General features: G+C 41.2%; 1 protein-coding gene across 1 annotated transcript in view; it reads left to right on the top strand.

Annotated features, from left to right (window-relative positions):
• Positions 1-21,459, top strand: part of LOC108788183 (protein regulator of cytokinesis 1-like) — a 34,697-nt gene extending 13,238 nt beyond the window's left edge. Inside the window, exons 4-14 of the mRNA XM_018557916.1 lie at positions 56-289; positions 1,495-1,665; positions 4,227-4,376; positions 6,899-7,046; positions 7,930-8,066; positions 12,901-12,996; positions 13,089-13,235; positions 13,382-13,477; positions 14,263-14,361; positions 17,368-17,472; positions 21,340-21,459. Of these exons, the coding sequence (XP_018413418.1) occupies positions 56-289; positions 1,495-1,665; positions 4,227-4,376; positions 6,899-7,046; positions 7,930-8,066; positions 12,901-12,996; positions 13,089-13,235; positions 13,382-13,477; positions 14,263-14,361; positions 17,368-17,472; positions 21,340-21,408 (1,452 nt within the window). The 3' untranslated portion in view covers positions 21,409-21,459. The remainder of the gene's footprint in view (positions 1-55; positions 290-1,494; positions 1,666-4,226; positions 4,377-6,898; positions 7,047-7,929; positions 8,067-12,900; positions 12,997-13,088; positions 13,236-13,381; positions 13,478-14,262; positions 14,362-17,367; positions 17,473-21,339) is intronic.
• The last annotated feature ends 613 nt before the right edge of the window (positions 21,460-22,072 follow it).

Here is a 22,072-nt window from a genome sequence, read left to right as displayed (position 1 = left end):
TTTCTTTACCCACCAAGCTTCTTTATTACTTTGCTAATTCTTTATCTTTTTCCAGGTGGAAGAAGGTATGACTATTCTTCAGATTGAGCGAGATCTAAGAGTGAGATACGAGTTTCTTATAAAACAAAAGACTGACCGTCTTGAAGAACTGAAGCTCCTACAACAAAAAGACCAGGCATTATGTTCTGATCTCTGTGTTACTCCATATTATATACCATCAGGGTGCATACCAAGTAATAAACAGCTGGAAGAGCTCAAAGAGCACATCCGGGCACAGACTGAAGAAAAGGTAATCTGACATCTAAATAAATCTTTGATGGTGTTCACATACGATTGTCTTATGTGACTTCAAGGTGCTTTAGAACATATTTAAAAACCAGTGAATGTGACTTTAACCAAACAATTCACTACTAGTGAGTCACTGTCACTTAAAACATATGCACCTGGAAGATTCACCTGCAGTGAATGTTTTCTAAACCGAGTCACTGCTTTATAAATATTCCCTTACACAATACCGACATCAAACACAAATGGTGTTCCCTACTGTGTGCATGCTAGAGTGTAACAAATTAACCACAGCTGAGTTCTTTGCTTGCCACCTCGGTCACTGGCACCAGAAATGTTCTGTTCACCTCTTTTTTTATAGAGCATTATCGTTGGGAAATTAGGACTGCCTTGTTTACACTAAAGCCTCCTGATTTTGTGTTGTAATGGCTTAGGACAGTCTCTCCGCTGGCTTCCTGGAGAGGTATTAGCAGCTGCCAGGTTTTTTTCTGTACTCCTACTGTCCTAGCCACAACTCCTATTTTAGATCACCATAGTGTTTTGTAAGCATGAGCCTTTGCTGATGGTATCTGAACTTAAAGTGACACTAACCTCTGGAGTAAAATCTTAAAAATTCATTCAAGTACCCTAACTTCTTAACAGAAATGTAGCTTATTTGTGTAATCACTCAGCTGTAAATCCTCAAGTCATCTCTGAATTGATGCTGACACTGTCCTTTCTTCTGGAGGGTGGCTACTTTTCTTCCCCATGGTCCTTATGTGTGTTGTAAGGTGGCCACCACTCCAATCTCACTCCTGTGATGGTTTGCATTCTTATGTTCAGTTCACTAATTTGTATTGAGATTGTAGTCCATCGTGGGAGTGAGATTGGAGTGATGGCTTCTTTACAACACTCAGAGGGACTATCTGGAACAAAAGTAGCCCCCTCCAGAAGGACAATGTCAGTATGAATCCAGAGATTATTTGAGGATCTACAGCTGAATAATACACAAATAAGATACATTTTTTGTAATTAGTTGGAGTGCTTCGAATGCATTTTTAAGATTTAGCTCCTGAGTTTAGTGTCAATATAAGTGCAGTTGTACATTTTGGGAAAATGCGTGTTTGTCATATGCATCAGCCTTGGAGCTGTATAAATAATTTTATTCTATGTCTTTCAACGTATCAATGAAATATTGACATGCAGGAAAACCTTGTGATCTTCTTGTAGAAAAAACGCCTTGAGGTCTTTTCCTCACTTAGAGCAGAAATCCGACAGTGTTTAGATGAAATGGGACAAAAACCTGAAAATTCCCTAGAGCAGGATGCCATCTGTGAGGATGACGAGGCTTTTTTCCTCACACCGGAGAATATTAGAGCTCTTACGGTATTAAAAGAACAGGTAAGTGGATCTCAATATGCAATAAAAGTGGGTACGTGTCTAATAGTAACTATACTAAACTTCGCCACTGCTTCTTTCTGTTTTGTTTAACGGATACGTTTTATTAGGTTAAAAAGAAACTACAAATACTAACCGTTAATAAAAAAATATAACCTACAGGACAAATTTATTAAACAAATTCCAGCCCACCCTTCATATGCCCCTAATGTAATCCAGAACCCCTGCACACACAGTATACTTACCGCTTTACAACCGTGGCAAGCACGTCTGGTGCTTACATCCTCAGACCTAGACTCTTCCCTGTGTTGGCCATGCCTGTGCAGTCCCTCCCCACAGTCTTAGTGATATTAAAATCCAGCTATTTAAAATGCTGATGTAATAACTTACAATAGATGCTGCTCCTTGATGTTTAAAAGTTTTAGCTTCCTGCAGAATTAGCTGATTTCCTGAGACTTCTTGTTTAGGAGTGACTTCTTTCTCAAGAAGAGTGCTTTGCAGTCACTGCTGTGTGTGTGTGTCTCCACAAACGTATAGACATGGTAAATCAAGCTATTCCCTTACCAGGCCCCCCTCCTCCAAGCTAGTATATGAACAGTTGCTGGAGTCTGCACTTTCGTTTGTGATCTTGTACTGAACAGGAAGTTCAGGGAGTTGAAACTTGGAAGCAGCTGTTCAGAAACATTAAGATGTAAGTGTTTGGGCAAAAAATGTAAACTCTTTGCTGGGAGAGGTATATTTGTTCTGGATTCATTATTGGAAAAAAAGTTTGAGAGTTTAATACTACTTTAACTGTAGCTGTATCCCAAAGCTTAGAGGTGGTGTAAACGCTTCTTCATTTAAGTCTATGGGGAGTTAACTGTGCTGGCAAAGCAAACCCCTGGAGTTTTTTCACCTTCAAATATTTTGAGATATAGCCTTATTGTCTTAACAGTTAAATGTGTAGTGCCCATCGCCTTTTGTGATGTGCCTACTATGCATTTAGTGGTAGCCAGGGCTGTAGACAGCCTGGCTGGATTTGTAGGGGCGATTACATGGTTAATCCCAGATGCCTAACCTTGTCTGTATCCCCCTGGGCGAAGTGAGACTCGTATACTGGGCAGAGTGAGACTCAGTCATATTGTAGGACAGCCAAAAGGAGATACGGTAATATGTGTACATTACAGCAGCCAATTACTGGGCTTCACTCAGCCAGTGGTGCCTGTTGGCAGAGTGTACATATATTGATGGGAGCTGCCATGTGCTCTCTCTCTCTCGCCTGGACCAGCCATGTATTAGAGCTGGGTCCTGTTCAGCCTGCCCCCCATAAGAGGCCTGGGGGTGGGCATGGGCTGAAGTGAGGAAAAAGGCTTCCCTGAGGCCTCCAACATGGAGGAGGCCTGAGAGATGGAAAGAGGAAAAGAGCCAAGACCAGTGCAGGCTCTTGAGGTGCCCTGGATCTATGTGGACTTCTGAGCATGGTCAATGTTTCTTTCCGGGATTGTGGAAATGCATCGTTACTCTAGCAAGGTCCGGTGAGTCTGGAGCTTCTGATGGTTACCCCTAGACATCTAGAACCCCTATACCCTCTCTCCCTAAGAAGATGTTGCATAAAATGTTCAATTAGCATCATACTACTGAAGTGGACATCAATGTATGGGCACCAGGAGAGGGCAGTTAGTGCTAATGGGCGCAGCTGGAAATCAACCCCGAGACCGACTAGATGTGAACCGGGCAAACAGCGGCTCCCTGCGGGGAGTTATCGCTACACATGTTAACAAGCGGAAGCTGGATTCTTACTGCATTAGGTTCATGTGGCTCTATGATGGGCTACATTGAGCTTTGTGAAACCTAAGGACCTGTTGTGTGATTCAGCCAACCACCAAACGGTGAGTATTTTGGTTGGAGTTGGCACTTAAATCTGAGAGGATTCCAGGCATGACTTGTTGCACCACTGAAGCCTGATGCAATAGCCTTCAACAACCACCACAGAGCAATGAGTATCTTGGGTGGAGTTAGCCCTTAAATCTGAAAGAATTCCTGCACCTTCCTATGGACTTGAATGAGGCCATATTCATAGCATCTCTAGTTTTTAAGTACAGTTACCAGTAAGTCTATGGGGAGTGATTGGGCAGGCCTGGCCAACTTTGGAGAAGATTTTGGCTCAAGGATCTAAGGACTGGACAGGGTTCCTTATGCATATTCTTCACAATGTCTCCACGGAAAAGAGAATAAAATAAGAATAAAAAATTCTTAAAGAAAATGTTCCCTGCTCAGTCATACAGAGTTTATCATTTTTGATAATCTCTATTGTGATGTTAACCCTTGTAAGCATTCATAATCACTAACGCCTACATGGCCCAATTAATCTGAGCCATGTCCAGACCTTAAAGATTCCTTTTCTGTTTTTATCAAGCCCTGTATGGCTACCTTTTTATGAGGTTTATATGTGCTCATTTATTTTACGTATTTATGATTGGAAAAGTGCTTACACTTTATGCAATACCCGAATGCTTCATTTTTGGTAATGGTAATTTTTTAAAATTGTGTGATTTTTGTTATTTGCTGTTATTTTTTTGCTACAGCTAGACCTCAAAAAGGAGGCACTCTTATCAACATTGAACTCGCTTAAAGAAAAAGTAGGGGTTTTATGGGATCTGTTGCAAATTAGCAAAGAAGAGAGAGAAGCGTGTCAGAAGATTTCTGGAAACCCTATTTATGAGAAAATTAAAGTGGTGAGTGTTCATGAGTGGAAATGTGCAACAAATCCGCACATTTCAAACATATGCTGTTAAGATTAGTGTGGTTTAGAGCAATAATTATCAGACTGTGGGGCTGGTCTCGTCTGTAAAGCTGACCTCAAATTAAGTATTAGTGTATTACTCTATTACATAAAAAAAATGCAAAGTATAATGCATGTAACAGTAACAAGTAGCTTTCGCAGCTAATGTGCAAGACTGGTGAAGCCCAAGTATCATCTGTGAGATCGGTGAGGCTGAGGTGCTACCTTTTACAACCATGAGAGGCTTTGTTAAAAACGGTTTAAAAATTGATGGTTTGACGCAACCTATCGGAACCACCTTTTTAGTGGCTTACTAAACTGGAACGTTGATTTTGTGGTTAACATCTGTGGGTTACAGTATTGCTATTGGGTTATATATGAACCCTTATGCTTATTGACAATCGGCAATTATCAGTAATCTCTTCCATTGTAATTCACCGACCTGCAGTTTTAGCTTTTGTTCCTTTCGTTTGTTATACAGACAACCATATTGCAACATGGTGACTGCAAAAGTGTATGATGCAATATTACTGGCTCCTCAGTTTCTTAAAAGAACTATGGGGTAACCTTTTTTCCCCCATAGGTTTCTTTATGGTCACAGGAGGATATATAACAATGTCCTCCTGTGACCCAAAACTCAGTATATAGCGGGCTATTGCCTGCTATATGCTGAGGGCGCCACAGCCGGGACAGATCCCAACAGTACTGTCGAGATCATCCCACTGGCTGATTGACAGCTGCCTCTGCCTCTCTAAAGGCAGAGCCAGCCATGCTCGCCTCCTCCCCCATCCGTGAGTGAGTGAGTGATTGAGCGAGCGGTGGTATATTTTCACTCCCCGATCAATAGAGCCGACGTGTGACCGTTTCAATGTCGCACGTCTGCTCTAACTAACTATGGGGGATGAGTGTAATTCAAATTAAATATTATTTTTTTCCCTCTTCAATTAAGATTTGTCTCCATGTAGCTATAGGAAGACTCTGCCACAGTTTTCCTCAGATCTAGAGCTGTTGCCTTTGCGCTTGCTCTGTCTCTGAAGACTCCCTTCTATGAGTACTGTAGGTAATATGAACCGGGAACCAAGAGCTATATACCAAGAGATATTTCCCCGAAGCCCCTAAAAGTAAAGTAAAAAAAAAAAATAGCTAATAAAAAAAAATGAATAAATATAAAGAAATGTTTATAAAAAAATAAATAAAATATTTAAAACATTTTCGGTTTCGGCCTGATAATTTTTTCTATTGCGGTTTCGGTTTCTAAATTTTCTATTTTAGGCACCTCTAATTATATATATATATATATATAATTTTTTTCTTAAGTTATTAGAAGGTAAAACACCTCACATAAAACTTGTGCAACAGATGAAGTTGTTCACGGCGAAATGTGTGTGGGAGGAAGCTGAGTGACGTGTCAGTGAGTGGACCTGCAGACACTTGACAGAATCCAAACAGTATAGATGTCTCTCTCCCTTGTGAGGGCAGGAGACTTCTATTGGATGTTGACATTGGATGCTTATTCAATTCAAGTTTTATGTGAGTTTTGTACCTTCTTTCTTTAAAAAAAAAAAAGTTTTACCTTTTCATCGACAGCTATATTTTGCATTTTTTTTTTATTTGAGATAATCACATAATACCTAGGCATATGTTCAAAAGACTGTTGGTGGAAGGAGCTTGAGACAAACATGTGCTTGGAATTATCACTTTCTAAAAGGAAGACTATGCAGTCAGACCTTTGCATTTAAAGTGAAGATGGGATAATCACCAGTCAACATATAGTGTACACTTGAATCTTCATTTAATTTACTAAATTGTCACAAGTACTAATGTTTTGGGGCCACGCAGGGTCCCTTTATCAGGGCGACATAGTGAGTGAGCTTGGAGAGGTGGCTACTTTACAACATGCATAGGGATCATGGGCAACAAAAGTAGCCACCCTCCAGAAGGAAGGACTGTAGATCGGAGGATCTACAGCTGACCGTAAAAGGTTTGAGGATCTACAGCTGAGCGATACAGAAATTAGCTACTTTTTGTTAATAGTTAGGGTACTTGAATGCATTTTTATGATTTACTCCGAGTTTAGTGTCACTTTAAGCTCTTAGAGCTGACACACCCACTGGGCAGCCCAGCTTGCTTTCTTTGAACACGGTCCAGCGAAGCCTAATCTGCAGACCTGTTGGGGAGGAAAACCCATATGTGGCCCACGGGATTGGGAATTCACCTCACCTTACCCTACTTGTGCAGATTCCAAGTGAAGTCATCCTTGGTACAAGTTTTGTAGATAACTGGTAAAGGAATAGATTGCTGTACCACAGGGGCGCTCTACCTTGAAATTAATGTGCAAGAAACCATGGAGGCTTATTTCTTCATCATACTTTTCTTTGACTTGGACTCTGAACATGAGAAGGTTCTTTTTCAGGTTTAGGTTTCATATTTAGGTTATGTGCTATGCATTAAAATGTGAATTTCTTCTGCTTGCAGTGGGAAAATGAGCTTGGACGATTGGAGGAAATGAAGATGGCTAATCTGAAGCAAGTAATCTTAAAGATAAGACATGAGCTAAAGACGTACTGGGATAATTGTTTTTATAGCGAAGAGCAAAGAGAGGCGTTTACACCATACTACAGTGGTAAGAGAAAAGAACTATTGTGGTCCACTGTCTCTTCTGTTATCTTGCTAAAAGACGGAAGCTCCTGATTACATGCCTACAAAGTTATTATACTGGAGCTAGCTTGTGATGAAGATCCCTTTCATTAATAAAATTGGCACACATCAGAGGCTGCTTTCTGACATACGTGGCGTCCACCTCTAATTAGGATAATAGCATTTTAGGTGGCAACCTTCTGATATGTAACTTTACCTTTTATCTCCAGGCTTACTGTCTTGTATTTGGCATCCAGGTTTTTCAGTGGGATTAAACTTAACCTTTTAAAACAAATCTTAAACACATCTGTGTAAGGACTGTTTGTCTAGTTATAATGCTGCACACACCATAAAATGTAGCTAAACCTTTCTCAAAAAAACAACTCCCTCTTATCTTTTCATTTAAGCAAGCATTTTATTTTACTATTCTGTCAATCTTGTTAACGCTGATTTCAAACACCCAGTTTTAGTGCACGTATAATCCATCATGTGCAAGCCTTGATTTAGACTTCATCAACCAATACAACTTGGGTTACAGTATTGCACATGCATGCGCACCAATACTTATTTACCATGCTGGTACCTCCTACAAGTGAGTGCGAGTACCTTGGTGTGTTACTTTGTAGTTTGCATTGGGCAGTAGGAAGGCTACATTACACATACCTTGAGACCATGTAGGGAGATGGCCACACTCACAAAGGAAGTGTGAGGCAAAGCATTTAGAAATCATATAATTGCTGAATTGTGGGTGATCTAAATGATGCATATCCGTGTTGGAGAGGATAAGCAACCCTATATTAACTTTTTTAAATTTGTATAAAGTATAGTGTGCCACATACTTGACATAACTTCCCGCTTTTGTGTTACAGATGACTTCACAGAAGAACTTTTATCAAAGCATGATGAAGAAATTGTGAGAATGAAGTTGCAGTATGAAAAATGCAAGCCAATTATTGATGCTATTGCCAAGTGGGAAACCAGCTGGTCTCAGTTTATAGTTCTGGAGGTTATATATTTTAATTTTCTGTTTTGTGGTTTTGTTTAATATAATATGTAATAAAGCTGAGTGTCTTTAGTTTACCCTCTGCTTAGGTTTTAAAAGGCTTAATTTTACTTTGCTGATCATTGCCTGTTAGAAAATGTATATATTTCCCTTGTGCTCACCGACAGTTTTGCATGAAGTAGGGAGTGTTAGAACCGTTGTCAGATTACGTTGGTGTCTGAGGTCGTCTTTGGGTTCTCTCCCCTCCCTTCCTGTCCCAGTGATGACATTGAAAACTGAAAGTGAGCACAGATCTCTCTAAATGTGGCCATACACCTTACAACCATCGCACGACTTTTGTTGTGCGATGGTTGTAAGGTGATTAAAAGTTTGTACGACCTGCCCATCTTGGACAGGCAGATCGTACTTGAGATCATCGCAAGTCCTACCCGCTGAGGGGAGGGCTTACAGATGATTGCAATGGTGAGCGGGCAGTGTGCACTTGCGTACCTCAGGCCGTGCGGCTTTCGCCTTGTGATCGCGCTACCAACGCGCCGAAAATCATATGATTTTTGGCAGGTTTTCTAGCGTGCTCGTAATACGAAAATCGTGCGGCCGTACAGTAAATGCGGTCGCACGCTGCCCATACACCTTACGATTATCATACGATCGCGGGATCACCCGTGATTATCGTGCGATAATTGTCAGGTGTTTGGGCAGCTTAACTAGGAACATAATTGAAGTATTTTTGATGCACGAGGGTTTCCTCACTCTATGTGGTCACCAGGATAGGAAGTAAGGGGAATCTCTCATGCCTATGCAATGCATAATGTGGATAAAAAAACAGTTGTAAGCCATCCCCCATATAACTCCTCTATCCAGCATGCCTTGGTTTTTTTTGTTTGTTTTCTCTTTACCAGTGTCTTTAAGAGGTTGGATGCCTTCTGCTCTGCTGAAAAAATGTCCAATTGTTTTTTGGTTTTTTTTTTTTGATGGTCTTAATTCAGGATATTTTTTCTTTATCCTCAATTCCCGCAAGCAAGTTTCCTACACTAATGATATGTTGATATTTTTTCTTCCTTGCCTTCGGTACCTCAGGTGTGACCCTGTCTCTGAACACTCCGTGCGTTAGACCGGTCAGGCTGAAGCACCAAGAGCTACCTCGCTGTTGAACCATCTGTTGTACCATGGTAACGGTGCTCCTAGTGCTTTTTGCCGAGAAGATATTTTTCAGTGCTGCTTCCGACGCACCATGTGGATCATCTGGTCTCGGGTCTCATTCCATCGGCTCCCCACGGGGTACTTGGTCACCTCTGGGCTGCCTAAAACACTCATCAGTACCAGCTGCCTGGGTTTGTGAGTACTTGGGACCTTGCCTCATTGGACCTAGTTGCTTCCACCACGTGAGGCAAAGACTCATAGTGGACTGTGCCCATGCTACTGGTGGCCTCAGCCTATTGTCTCCTAGTAGTCCTCGAGGCTTTTATCTGATATCTTCATAAGGGATTAACACATGTAATCTAGAACTTGGGACTCCTTTTACTATAGGGTCAGCATGCTTTTCCGCATCTAGGGTCTTGCAGAACTCCTACAGCTACAAAGACCTTTCCAATGCATCCACTATTTATATCGTTCCTACTGGCAGCACCCCTGTAGGATCTTGGGTCCCTCCTGAGAATGTGGCTGAGTTGTGTTTTTTTTGTTTAACCCTTTTGGAAGGAAATCATTTTTTTGGTTGTCTCTTCCCATTGTGAAAGTTCCAGTGCTCTGTATTAACAGGCACACTACCGAATGGATTGAAGGTGTTATTCTTAGTTTTATTATACTGGATTTATATAGTACCAACAGTTTAAAACATGCAGGAGACCATAGAGTTATGATGCAATTCAATACAAGAGGATTAGAGGGGCCCTGCTCATGAAAGCTTATAATCTAAAAGGGAGGGGTGCAAGTAATTCAAAAGGTCATAACTGTGAGGGTTGAGCTGCTGCAGAAAGTAAGAAGTAGTTTTTATGTGGCGGGTTACGCTTTCCTGAATTAGATGAGTTTTCAAGGACTGAAAAACATAAAGCAAAAAGGAGCGCCTCCATAATGTAAAACGGTATTTAATAAAAAGGCACACAGCTAGGGCTGTACTTACAAACAACTGTAGGCTCATCTAAACTGTTTAGACGAGCCTGCAGCGATGATCTGACGATTAGAGATTGGGTTTACGGTTCCCATGTGACCAGTTTAGTGGACGACCGTGATTTGGTCGACTTCTAAGACTTGAGAGGAGTGTTCCATAGGTTCTGGTGAAGGGGGCGTTGCCTCTGAAACATGTAAACCCATGGAATACTTGGGGGCGGAAGACTCTGGTTTGACATCAATACTCCAGCTTGTCTATGTTGGTGATTTAGTTTACCCATCCTTGTTACATGCCTGTGTTCTACAGTTGTTTGTAAGTACAGCCCTAGCTGTGTGCCTTCTTTTTACTAAATACTGTTTTACACTATGGAGGCGATCCTTTTTTGCGTTTGTTTTCCAGTTTGTCAGTTGCCCTGACCAGTGGGAGCTGCATCACTAGTGTTACTAGTTTGTGTGCATACAAGTCGCAGGTGCTGGCGCCGGTGTTTTTTGCTTTTCCTCTTTTTTTTGCTTTTTCCTCTAGTTTTCAAGGACTGCCTACTGTAGACCGAGTAGGAGACAGCCGAACAGATTGGCATTTAGAGTATGGGAGAGGATCTGGAGGTGATTTATGGGAGGAAAGAACCAGGTAGCTAGAGAGCAAGGTGTCTTGGGAGGACTAGTTAGGATGATATTTTGAGACAAGGATGGAGTGTAGCTTGGGGCACAGTTATGGATGGCTTTATATATTGGTATTTTGAACTTTATTTGTTGGGCAAGTGAAGGAATCTGCAGAGGGTGTGGCACAAACTGAACAACTTTCATGATAAGACTGGAGGGGGGAATAGTCTGTGTAAAGGTAGGCCTATGAGTTACCAAGGGATTTAATTAGTAGCTTTGTGGTGGTGTTGGTTAAGAAGTAGCATATTGTGAAGATGCTATGGAGGTTAGAGCAGCAAGATTTGGACAGTGTTTATGGGGCTGGAAAGTGTTCCATATCCATATCCTTTTCAGGCCTTTGCAAGGTGTCTGCCTAAATTCTCTTCTTGGGACCCAGTTTGAATAAACTAAAGTCACTCTTAGGCCTGTTTTTACTATGCCATACCCTGTAAGAATGGGTAAAATCATTTAAAGAGGACCCTTGTCTTGCTGTGGCAGGCCCTGTCTTATATAGCTATGGTGGAGCAAATGAGAGGAGCCTTGCACTTTAGTTGTCATTACTTGTTACAAACTTCTGTTTTACATGGTATTGATGTTTGTACATATACATAGAGAACTCTATGTGCTTGGAACGCTGATACGGCCAAAGAATATCTGACTTGATTATCCTTCGAGGGGTGTCTAAGGCTGGCCATGCACCTGTAATTTTCTTTTGTTCAACCCGCGGGCTGAACGAAAGAAATTGACGTGATTCTTCCAACACAAAGAGCGTGTCGATCGAGGAATCGCTGCTGTTTGCATCGCCACCGGCACCTGTCAAAATACCCGGTCAGAGTGGGCAGCTCATTGGCATCCAGCTCTCATCGCACAAAGCTTTTCAAGCCAGTTCCTTTGATCAGCTGATCCAGGAATGCTGGCTGAAGGGGAGCCGACAGTCCCACACTGTGGGTACATTAAAAACCGGTCGAAATTCGGCAAGTGTATGGGCACCTTTGGGGTGACTAAGATTCCTGCCCCTCACTTCTTGGCACAGGATACTGCACTGAGCTAGCATAGGTCAGATAATGCTTAGAATTTTGTAATTGGGAAATGGTTAGCTGAGTTACCTGTTAAACCCTAAAGTCACCCTTGCGAGTTTGTATAGAAGGTGTTTTGTTCAGACTTCTGATTCTGGTATTGTCTACTATTCTGGGTTTTGGTATACCCTTACACCTGCCTGTCCTTTTTGTGCAGATGTTTATTACGCTACCCTAGCCTTCAGATGGACTTCAGGACTGGTACCTTTTTGGTTTTTCTTACCGGTCATTCACAACCATTAACCCACTGGTCTTCTCTTTTTGACTTTGTTTTTTTGCCCAAATTTCTCTTTAGGGATCTGTTTTCCTGGTAACAGTAAGTTTTACCATTGACCACCTCTAGTTGCTGGTCTAGTTTCCTCCTGTTTGTTCATTGTGTTACACCTGTATTTGCTGTATGCTTGGTTGGCACTCCAGTCTGTTTGGTGACTAGTTTTACTTCAGCTAAAAGTCTGCCCATGGCAGTGAGTTTCTTTCCTGGTTTGAAGCTCCAGGTTGATCCTCTTGTGTCGTCCATTTGTTTGTGGTAGTTCCCTTGTTCTGCAGCTGACTTCAGCTCATCTACCCTTGATTCAAAAGCTGGACCATCAGATAACTCTTGAAAATGAGGCTGGTTTTCAAAATTCTTTGAGCCAGTCAGTGGCTGTTGCCCACCCCTCAATTGGCCTACTTTTGGACATGCCAACTGTTTCTAAATACCCATGTCCCTCAATAAATGATTACAAAAAATATTTTTGTGCCAAATAACACAGGTCCCACCTCCTCCTTTTTTTTTTATGGCCCTGTATACTGTTTGCTCAAAAAACTAAAGCATGCTGGATAGAGTAGGCTTACATCAAATTGGGTCCTTTTGTCCATTAAAAGCTGGTGAACCATGACACAAATTGTCATTGTTCTACTGGTAAATTAGTAGGTATTGCCTTCACACATTTCATTATAATGTTATCTGTATAAAATACAAATTACATTATGCAAATTAGAAATCTCTTAATTTGGTTTTGCACATTACTTTCCAGAAAAAGGCATCAGATCCCAACAGATTCTCAAACCGTGGAGGGAGTTTACTTAAAGAGGAAAAGGAACGTGTAAAACTTCAAAAATTACTGTCTAAGGTAAAGTAAGGTCTTATTTTGAATCTTTAAATCCACATTTGAATAATCTGAGAATAATGTTATGGTAATGTAAATGCATTTTTTTCTGTTAGCTAGAGGAAGATCTGAAGGCTAGGATAGAATTCTGGGAAGAAGAACAAGGATGTCCGTTTTTGTTTAAAGGAATCAAGTTTATGGATTATGTTGCAAGTCAGTGGGAGACGTTCAAACAGCAGAAGGAGCGAGAAAAACAAGATCGAGTGAGTGCTCTTGCAGTGATTGTTGTATGTTTGCAACTTTATTATTCCTAAAGCTATTGATCATGTGGCATTGGTGAACTGGGCCTTGCTTAAAAAAAAAAAAAGTCCTTTTCAATGTAGTAAACAATTGGTCGTATCCTTCACAGACCCAGAAAAAAGAAGACACTGTACCATTTAAGACTCCAATCAAACGACCAGCAGGATCATGTACACAGAATACTCCAAGTAACAAGACCCGGAAGGCAAGTATTCAAGTATACTAACTTGTGCTAATGTTACCACTTTGTCAGTCGGAAAATCAATACAGATTTTTATGTTCATGCCTTTCACTATAGCAAACGCTCAATACGTTTTCAGTTCATTAGTTATTGACAGATTCTCATCTTTCCTCTGCAAATTGATGCAGCCTACTGCTATGCGAGTGAACAGTATTTATGTACATATTTTATTCATTATGGGCTGCAAATAATACACCTTTTGTTGGTTAAATTTGAAATGCTGCTTATGAATGTATATAGTCTTGTATCCAGTTTGCGAGTGGAACTTTAGTTTCCTTTACACGTGGTTATCCATCTTGTGTGTGTTGTAATGTAACTCGCTCCCCAATGGCACTACAATTTCACATTTAGTTTACTACTTTTGTATTGAAGTTCAAGTCCATCATGTGAGCAAGTTTGGTGCAGTGGCTACTTTACAACACACACACACAGGGACCATGGGGAAGAAAAGTAGCCACCCCCCAGAAGGAAGGACAGTGCCAGTATGAATTCAGAGATGATTTGAGGATCTACAGCTGAGTGATACACAAATAAGATACATTTTTGTTAATAGTTGGGATACTTGAATGTATTAAGATTTAATTCTTGAGTTTAGTGTCACTTTAAATTTAACTTTAAATATCTTCTGTGTAGATTTGCTTATTTTAAAACTATTTGGAAGTCTATCTCTTCTGTGCAAAGTAACTGCTAGGTTTACAAGCCACCTAATCCAATTTTAAACCTGTTTTATTTACTACTTCTATGTGCAGCTTAATGGAACAACAAATGCAACAATCTCCCGCACAAATGTAACCACCACCTTCGAAAAACAAACACCAGCAGGAAAACCACAGCTTGCAACAATTAAGGTAAATCGCTCCGCTTTTGCAGTGAAATTTTTCTTCAATAAGTTGACCTTAAAGTCAGTAAATACTATGGGGGGAATTTATCAAAACTGGAGCAGACAAAATCCTGGAGTAGATTTGCACTGCGACTAATCAGCTTGTGTCTCATTTTCAAATCTTACCTGAGCAAACTGAAGAGGGATGCTGATTGGTTGCCATGGGCAACTGCTCCAGATTCTGTCCCAGTTTTAATAAATGTGAATAAAGCTATTCTAGACAACTGTCAAGAAGTTAAAACCAGTAAACAAGTTTGTTTATATATTTACCTGTAAATATATAGAGGGCATATTTATTTATTTTGTGAATGAGGTTGCTCCATGTAAGGCTTATTAGGCATGAGAATGATGGAAATGTATCCATTTGCTAGAGAATTGGTACTTGTTTGAAGACATTGCTTCATCTCTGATTCTTCACAAGATTACAATATAACCAGCAGTGTCATTTGTACAACAGTGCAAACTAGTTTTAACAGGGAAAAGAAGCTGCCCGAAAGTAGTAGTAGATTGTGGTAGGTAGATATGTATAAGTAGTATGTACAGTATAGTGCTGCATACTATGCTTATATATTACATGGTCAAATAATGTAAGTCAAAGCCACTGGTAAAAATGTAGAAAGAAAAAAAAAACCTACAACAAAGCCCTCAGCTACAAGTTGAGCCAATAATAGTGGTGCACCTTACACTGCTTTGTCTGAAAAGTAGCAGTTATTGGGAACTCCTTTTTTTTTTTCTAGGCGCTTAACATCTTCAGGAAACTGATGCAGTGTTCATTAAAACAGAATAAAAGTCTTTTACAGCTCATCATTTTAGAGTTAACAGTAAATGATGGCCCTGGACTCATTACTCATTGCTTGGTGATATCTGTGGTGCAATAGTCCTTTTTGTATGCGAACAAACCCAACACATACTGGAGACTGGATGCAGGCTAGGAAGATAGTGTATCTGTTTTGAGTAGGTGAGAAACTTAAGAGAAAGGAGAGGGGGTTACTCAAAGTACAGATAAGGGGGTAGAGGGTAACAAAACTTCAACAAAATGTATGGTTTGACATACATGATGCAGGCATTTAAATTGGCTATCACTTAAAACATCACCGATTGGCAGACTTAAATAACAGCTAGAGAATGCATACAAATAATATAATGACATTACAGATAGTTGGGTTGCAGAAGTAAAGTTTGCAAGTTTTCTGGATGATGAACTAGATGATCATAAGAGAATATTCCAATCACCTTAATTGCAAGTTATGGTGGTGTGCCAATAAGCTGGCTTCAGAGAGTATAATGGGAGTGTGCGATGGTCTGCAGTGATCTCCAGACTGGATGCAGGCTAGGAAGATAGTGTATCTGTTTGAGTAGGTGAGAAACTTAATTGCAAGTTGTGGTGGTGTGCCAATAAGCTGGCTTCAGAGAGGATAATGGGAGTGTGCGATGGTACCAGGTGATACCAGGACATATGGCAGGTGGGTTTTAGAGAGGGGTCTGTACCTTTTGGTGTATGCAGAAATGATCGGGTGACTTTAGACACCTGTCTGTTCTGCTAGCAGCTATTTCAAGAATTCCAGGCAACCCAAAAATTAACCCTTGCAGTGGGGTTACCCCCACTCTGCAAAGATTAACTGCTCATTTTGATCTAGGGGCTAAAATAAAGAAAATATGCTCACCCGATTCTTGGTCTTGTTTGGCTGCTAAATCGGTCCCAGCAGCCTCCAACATACCAATGCCAGAGCGGAGTTGGAGATGAGTGGTCACTGCTGCAGGACTGAAGATTGGGTGATTGTATAGTCTTTATATTAGCCCCTAGACCAAAGCAAGCAGTTAACAATTGCATTGTGGGGGTAGCTACCACTGCAAGGGTTCATTTTTTGATTGCCTGAAATTGTTTTTTGAAGGTAAGAAAAGGGCTGGGACTGAAGGGGAGGAGGTCCAGGTGCCCAGAGATAGAAGACAAGGTTTTAAATGTTAAAAATTACTCTTATTAAAGTGAACATAAAGTGATCTGGCCTGAAACGTCTTGAAAAATCGTGCTCAAGTGTTGGAACCTTGTGGTGCTTGCAAGTATCGTTATATTAATGTTCAGTTTGATACCTGTAGAACCTCCCTGAATCCTAGTCTGAAGCTGTGCTTGAAGGTTTGATGTCTGCCCAAGTCAAGATTACAACCCGCCCTTTCTGGAATTAGGCACTACTTTTCATCATTCAATAACCAGATGCCTTAGCCTCTTCTGCTGACTGAAGTTCTGGTATCTGAAAATTGAATGATAGCGGTGGCACTTAGTGTCAACAAGAGGTGAGGCTTAACCATGACTTTTGGCGGTCTTTTCTGCCCGTGCGTGCCCGCTAGGGGGCGCGCGCGAGCAGAAAAAAATTGCCGTCTGGAGACGGCAACCCGCAGATGCTGCAGTGCCGTCCGTCCGTTTCTTTACTACGGGCGGACGGCAAGAGGTTAAGTGACGTGTTTCCTGTGTGTGGGGGAGGAGATTCCATCTCGTGATGCTGTCCTGGAAGACTAATGGAAATAGAGTTACCGGTAAGTCCTAACTCTGAATTTTATATACAGCCTTCATGTACCAGTTTATGCACTGAGCAGGTGCCAGCCTGATCATGGTGAAAACCAGAACTATTGGGCTTGGGAATCTACCTATGTAATCAGCATCCCAATATCTGTCAGCCTACAGCTGCTCATGTAGGAAAGTGCTCCTAGATGTTTCACTCATTGCCTCTTTGGCGATAGGCTGATAACTGTGGGCACCTAAAAGTTCATTGGGGGGGAATTCATAGAAACTGAAGCAGACAGGATGATTTATAGCAACCAATCGGTGTCTCTATTCAGTTTAAGTGTTGAAAATGAGAGAGAGGCTGATTTTGTTGCCATGGTCAACTGCTCCAGATTCTGTCTGCTCCAGTTTTCATCAATCCCCACCCCACTATGACTGTGTTAAGGGCCAACTGTAATGATGTAGTTTACTTTGCAGACACCGTTGAAAACTAAAGACACACCTGTAAGAACTCCTTTGCATGACAGTAACAAACAAACAATTCTACTATCCAGCCAGCCTGCCAGCTATTCAGAATTTAAGGTAACTGCATGCTTATCTCCATCTATAACCACTCTAGTAGTTTTCTTTAGTTCTCTCCCAGGTGACAATAAGAAAAATAACCACAAGAGGGCAGTTTCATTGTGCTCTAAAATTATAATGGTTTGCTATACAGTAGTTTAACCATGTATGTCATTTTTAACTGAATCTGACTGGATTGCTTTAAAGAGTAACTCCACTTTTGTAGAGACAAAAATCAATCCTCTGAGTGATCAATGTACACTGCAACGATTTTAGCATACTTTGTTGCAGTTTCCTACTTGTTTCTGTTCTAAAGAAATAGCGGAATGTTGCAGCATGTCATTTTCCTTGAATGGGAGAGTCTGGCTTCATTATTGTCAGCTTGTGGGTCATCCTGTGTTGTAATTAGGAAAGAAGCAGTGTCTGCATCCCTTTTTAGTAGTAATTTAACCCTTAGGGCCCATTCACACCACATCCAGATCATCACCAGACTAGATTGTTTCCGGACCCAAAATGTATCCCTATGCTATTTCTGGTCTTTGTTCACACCAGCGCAGTCCATTCCAGACCACAAAAATACTGCAGGTCTTCTTTTGTCCTGGAACGCAGCTGAAAGCCCATCTTAAGCTAAGGGGGGGGAAAAAACCCTAGAACGTGGCAAAATCGCAGCAAATTCACTCTGTTTTGCCTGAGGAAGGAACCATGCGGTTCTAAAACGTTGCCTACCTTACCTTTTAGTATGTCCAGCCTGTCATCCCCGGGGCCTCTCCAGTGAGAACGCGGCCTTCCTCCGGTACCCAGTCGGAGCCATCTGGCCGGCCAATCAGGAAGCTTTTCTGATTGGCCAGGAAGCTGGCTTCATGCTCCCTCGTCATCTCATGACGAGGGAGCCGTCTGGCCGGCCAATCAGAAAGCAGGGCATCGCGTCATTACACAGCGCCCGGCTTCCTGATTGGCCAGACGGCTCCGGCTGGGTACCAGAGGAAGGCCGCGTTCTCGCTGGAGAGGCCCCGGGGGTGACAGGCTGCACATACTAAGGTAAGAGGGGACTTTCTTGTTAATCGGGAAGCCGGGTGGCGAGTCATTACACGCCACCTGGCTTCCTGAATGGGACTTCCATTACTCGATAATTGGTATCGGCGAGTATTGAAAAAAAATTATCGGTACCAAAATACCGTTATTGGTGCATCCCTAGTTGCCTGTGATTATGTGACACCTTTTGTAGTCAATAAATATTGACTTGTAATTACGCTGGAGTGCTAGTGACTTCTTTACCTGGATTCATTTTGCGGAGGCAAACGCTATCATTTTAGCACCCACCCAAATTTTCTGGGTTCTTTCGGTCAGGAGTGCGATGGGCGTGTTTTAAAATCGCTGCAAAAACGCAATGCAGTGCGTTCCAGATCTGGTCCGGAAAATGGTGTGAACGCAGCCTCAAGGAGTATCTTCCCAAAAATGAAAATCCTCTTGCAAAGGATCCCTAAAATTTTACTCCAACTGTGTGCAGAACACTTCTTGGTCGCCATATTGCATTGAATTTTTTTGACACATTTAGAACATTACAGCGGCTACAGTTTTACATGGAAATGTTGTTTTTAATAACATTAAATTACAAAATAGCTTGTGCAACAATTGTATATGGTATGCTATTTTCTTTATTATTCATTTTTAAAGTGGAGTTACCCTTTTTGCTGAATGTCTGAAAACACATTAAAGTGGTTAGGGTAATAGTAATCCCAAATGTCTGTTTCCGCTTAAATCTGTCATTGGAGTTTATTCTTTCACCCTTTAAAAGAGAAACTTGACAACATTCAGTTATGAGAGAAGGCACCATTTGACCCTGACATGAAACCTGTAGAATGTATATTGTTACTAGAAAAAGCAAAGAACTCCTGCAATTATATGAAAAGTGAGTGTCACTTGAAATCAGATACATGTAAGTGTTTGTTATACTGGGGGGAGATAGCTGCTTAACCAGCAGTCTATCTGACACATGACACCAGCTGACACTAAAATCCCCAATGTCTGCTGGTGTCATATGATGGTGTATTGGGCCCAATGGCTAGCTGCTAGACCCCAGCATGGTCACATAGGAGGCCACATGTTCTCCTATACCCAGAAGAATGGTAGAGGAGTATGGATCTGTAGAGGAACACTGGCAATATAATACCTGTGGGTGGGGGGTGCCCTTTCTAAAGACACAGTCATTTTGTCTGGACTGGACATAATGACAGCGTCTCTTTTAAGATATTTCCAGATGTAGTGTTCAATATTTAGGGATCCTGACCTAACCTAATGCTTCCCTAACCATAAATGTAGGTACTGTTAGCCCTAAAATCTTTCCATCTGGACAACCTTGAATACTAGACACAGGCTGTATGAGGGGTTTGGGCTTCTGTTGTTTGATGTTTAAGCCACACCCTAACTGTCGAATGCAAGACCTTCAGTGGGTAGTGGCTCTGGCATTCTGGCAATGTAGTGACTGGAGCGGGACTTGCTGGCTCCATTAATGCACCAGATTCAGTTCGGTTTAACATCGGTGAGGAGCTGAAGTGAGTCCAAAACCCAGAAGTGTATTGCACTGATAAGCAGAGAGATGACATTATCACTGTGCTGCTTTATTGTCCAATCGGCAGGATGGGGTGGACTGGTGACTAAGCAGTATAGCTTTTCTGCGGTGCAGAAAAGTGGTCACCAGCTGATCTTTGTTGCCTGTCAGGGTATCTAGATCACAGGAATGGCTGAACAGATTAATCCATTGGCAGGTAATTCAGGTCACTTAGGCCTTGTTCACACCAAGCGCGTTGCAGAGCAGTTACAGACCGGAGCAAAACTGTGTCCAATGTATTCCAATGGTATTACTATTTTTAGCTCCAGTTCACATCGCAGCGTTCCGTTCCAGAGCAGGTAAAAAAAACTGCAGCAGGCCCTATTTTACCTGCTCTGGATCTGCTCTGGAATGCATGCAAACGCACAAAGCCCATTTTAAACTAAAAAAAAAATTATTTATTTTTTTACCAAAAACGGCCCGGAACGCATCAAAAACTCGGCACAACCCACTGCACTGCGTGTGCAGAAACTCATGCAGATCTGCTCTGCATTTGGTGTGAACAAGGCCTTACACAGTGCACATTTCAGCTTTCACGTTTTCCTGGTGTTCAACATGTTCAAAGGAGTGGGGCTACTTTATGCTGGGTCAACTTGTAGCTTAGGCTTATTGGCTGCTAAGTTAAATAAAAGTGGTGAATAAATTAAATAAATGAAAATTCAGTCCTATACAGTAGACTACTAAATGAAAAGACAAAGAAAGTGTCCAGCAGAAGAGAGCAAATTCACTTGCACACTTAGAAGCTTGCTCCGTGTACTGTCCTGACTTGTTCAATATTAAAGCACAACTATGGCTTCCCATTAAAAAAAAAATGTGCCGAAGTACATAATTATAAGTGCATCTGCAAAGTCCCACATATACCTATTGAGCCTGCCAGTGAAGTCCATTTAATGCAGCTTTCTGTAATGATGTGGTAATGGTGCTGCACTGTTCCTAAATTCAGGGCATAGTTGCCATTCTAATGTAGGCCCAGCCTGCTGCTTGCCCTACTGTGGGAGGAGATGTTGCAGAGGGCATGGCTATCAGCATGGTCACTGCTGATTCAAAAGCCTGTAGCTTGTCAGTCAACACCTAATCGCACCTAGTCCTGCCCACTGCTTTCTGAACTGACGGCACAAACTCTGTTCCTGAAACCCTTTTACTGGGAGGGCACAAACATATGTTTAATTCTGAGGTTGAAAAGAAGTAGGCAGTCTGATATGTTTGTTTCCACTATAGTTTATCCTATTTCAAAATGCTTTTGCCTACTTCTTTAACTTTTTTTTTTTTTCCGTTAATAGGAAGAGATCTCCAAGAAGTCTACCATTAAGGATGCCATGTTTAACTCCACAATAAATGAGAATGTGTAATGTTTTTGAATTGCTACACAAAAGATTTTACATGGACCCAATAAAATGTAGCCTGTAAAGTGGGCTATATTTTAAGGCGCACTAGTCACAATTTACACAGCGGTTTTGTGAATTTGCCAAACACATATGGAGATGCAGGCTAACATTTTGTCAGTTGTCAAGCATAAAATGGTTGCTTTTGTTTTTTTAAGGAGACAGTTACACTATCAGTGGGAATTTATTTTGTTTGTACCAAGGTATTTGTAACCTGCCAGCTTTGTAAATGTTTTCTTTTTAACTTGTCCCCCTTTTTAAGTATGGTCTTACTGAAATATTTGACTTTTTTTTTTGTACATATTAACTGGGATTTTGTAAAGATGAAACTGCTCTTAATAATGTACTATGGACAGTATTTATTTAAAATATTTCAAATAAAGAGAAACTTAAACCTGTTACCCAATGTATTCCATCAATGCCATTTATAAAACATAGAAACTTGCAAAAGAGCCTTCTTTTCAAAATTAGTTGTGTTTTTATCTCATGCCTGCTTATTAGGGCAGTGATTTGTACAGTATTTGAACCAGAACTTAAAATGGACCTACTCATATAGTTATAAAATGGAACTTGATTCACCTCATTCCTTCACTGCACCAACATCTCCCCTGCTCATCTGCATGGAAGTTAA

The sequence above is a fragment of the Nanorana parkeri genome, unplaced genomic scaffold, assembly GCF_000935625.1.
Source record: "Nanorana parkeri isolate BGI_ZX_2015 unplaced genomic scaffold, ASM93562v1 scaffold310, whole genome shotgun sequence".
In the NCBI taxonomy this organism is placed as follows: domain Eukaryota; kingdom Metazoa; phylum Chordata; class Amphibia; order Anura; family Dicroglossidae; genus Nanorana; species Nanorana parkeri.
The sequence above is the reverse complement of the archived record's forward strand: the minus strand, read 5'-3'. Positions and strand labels throughout refer to the sequence as shown.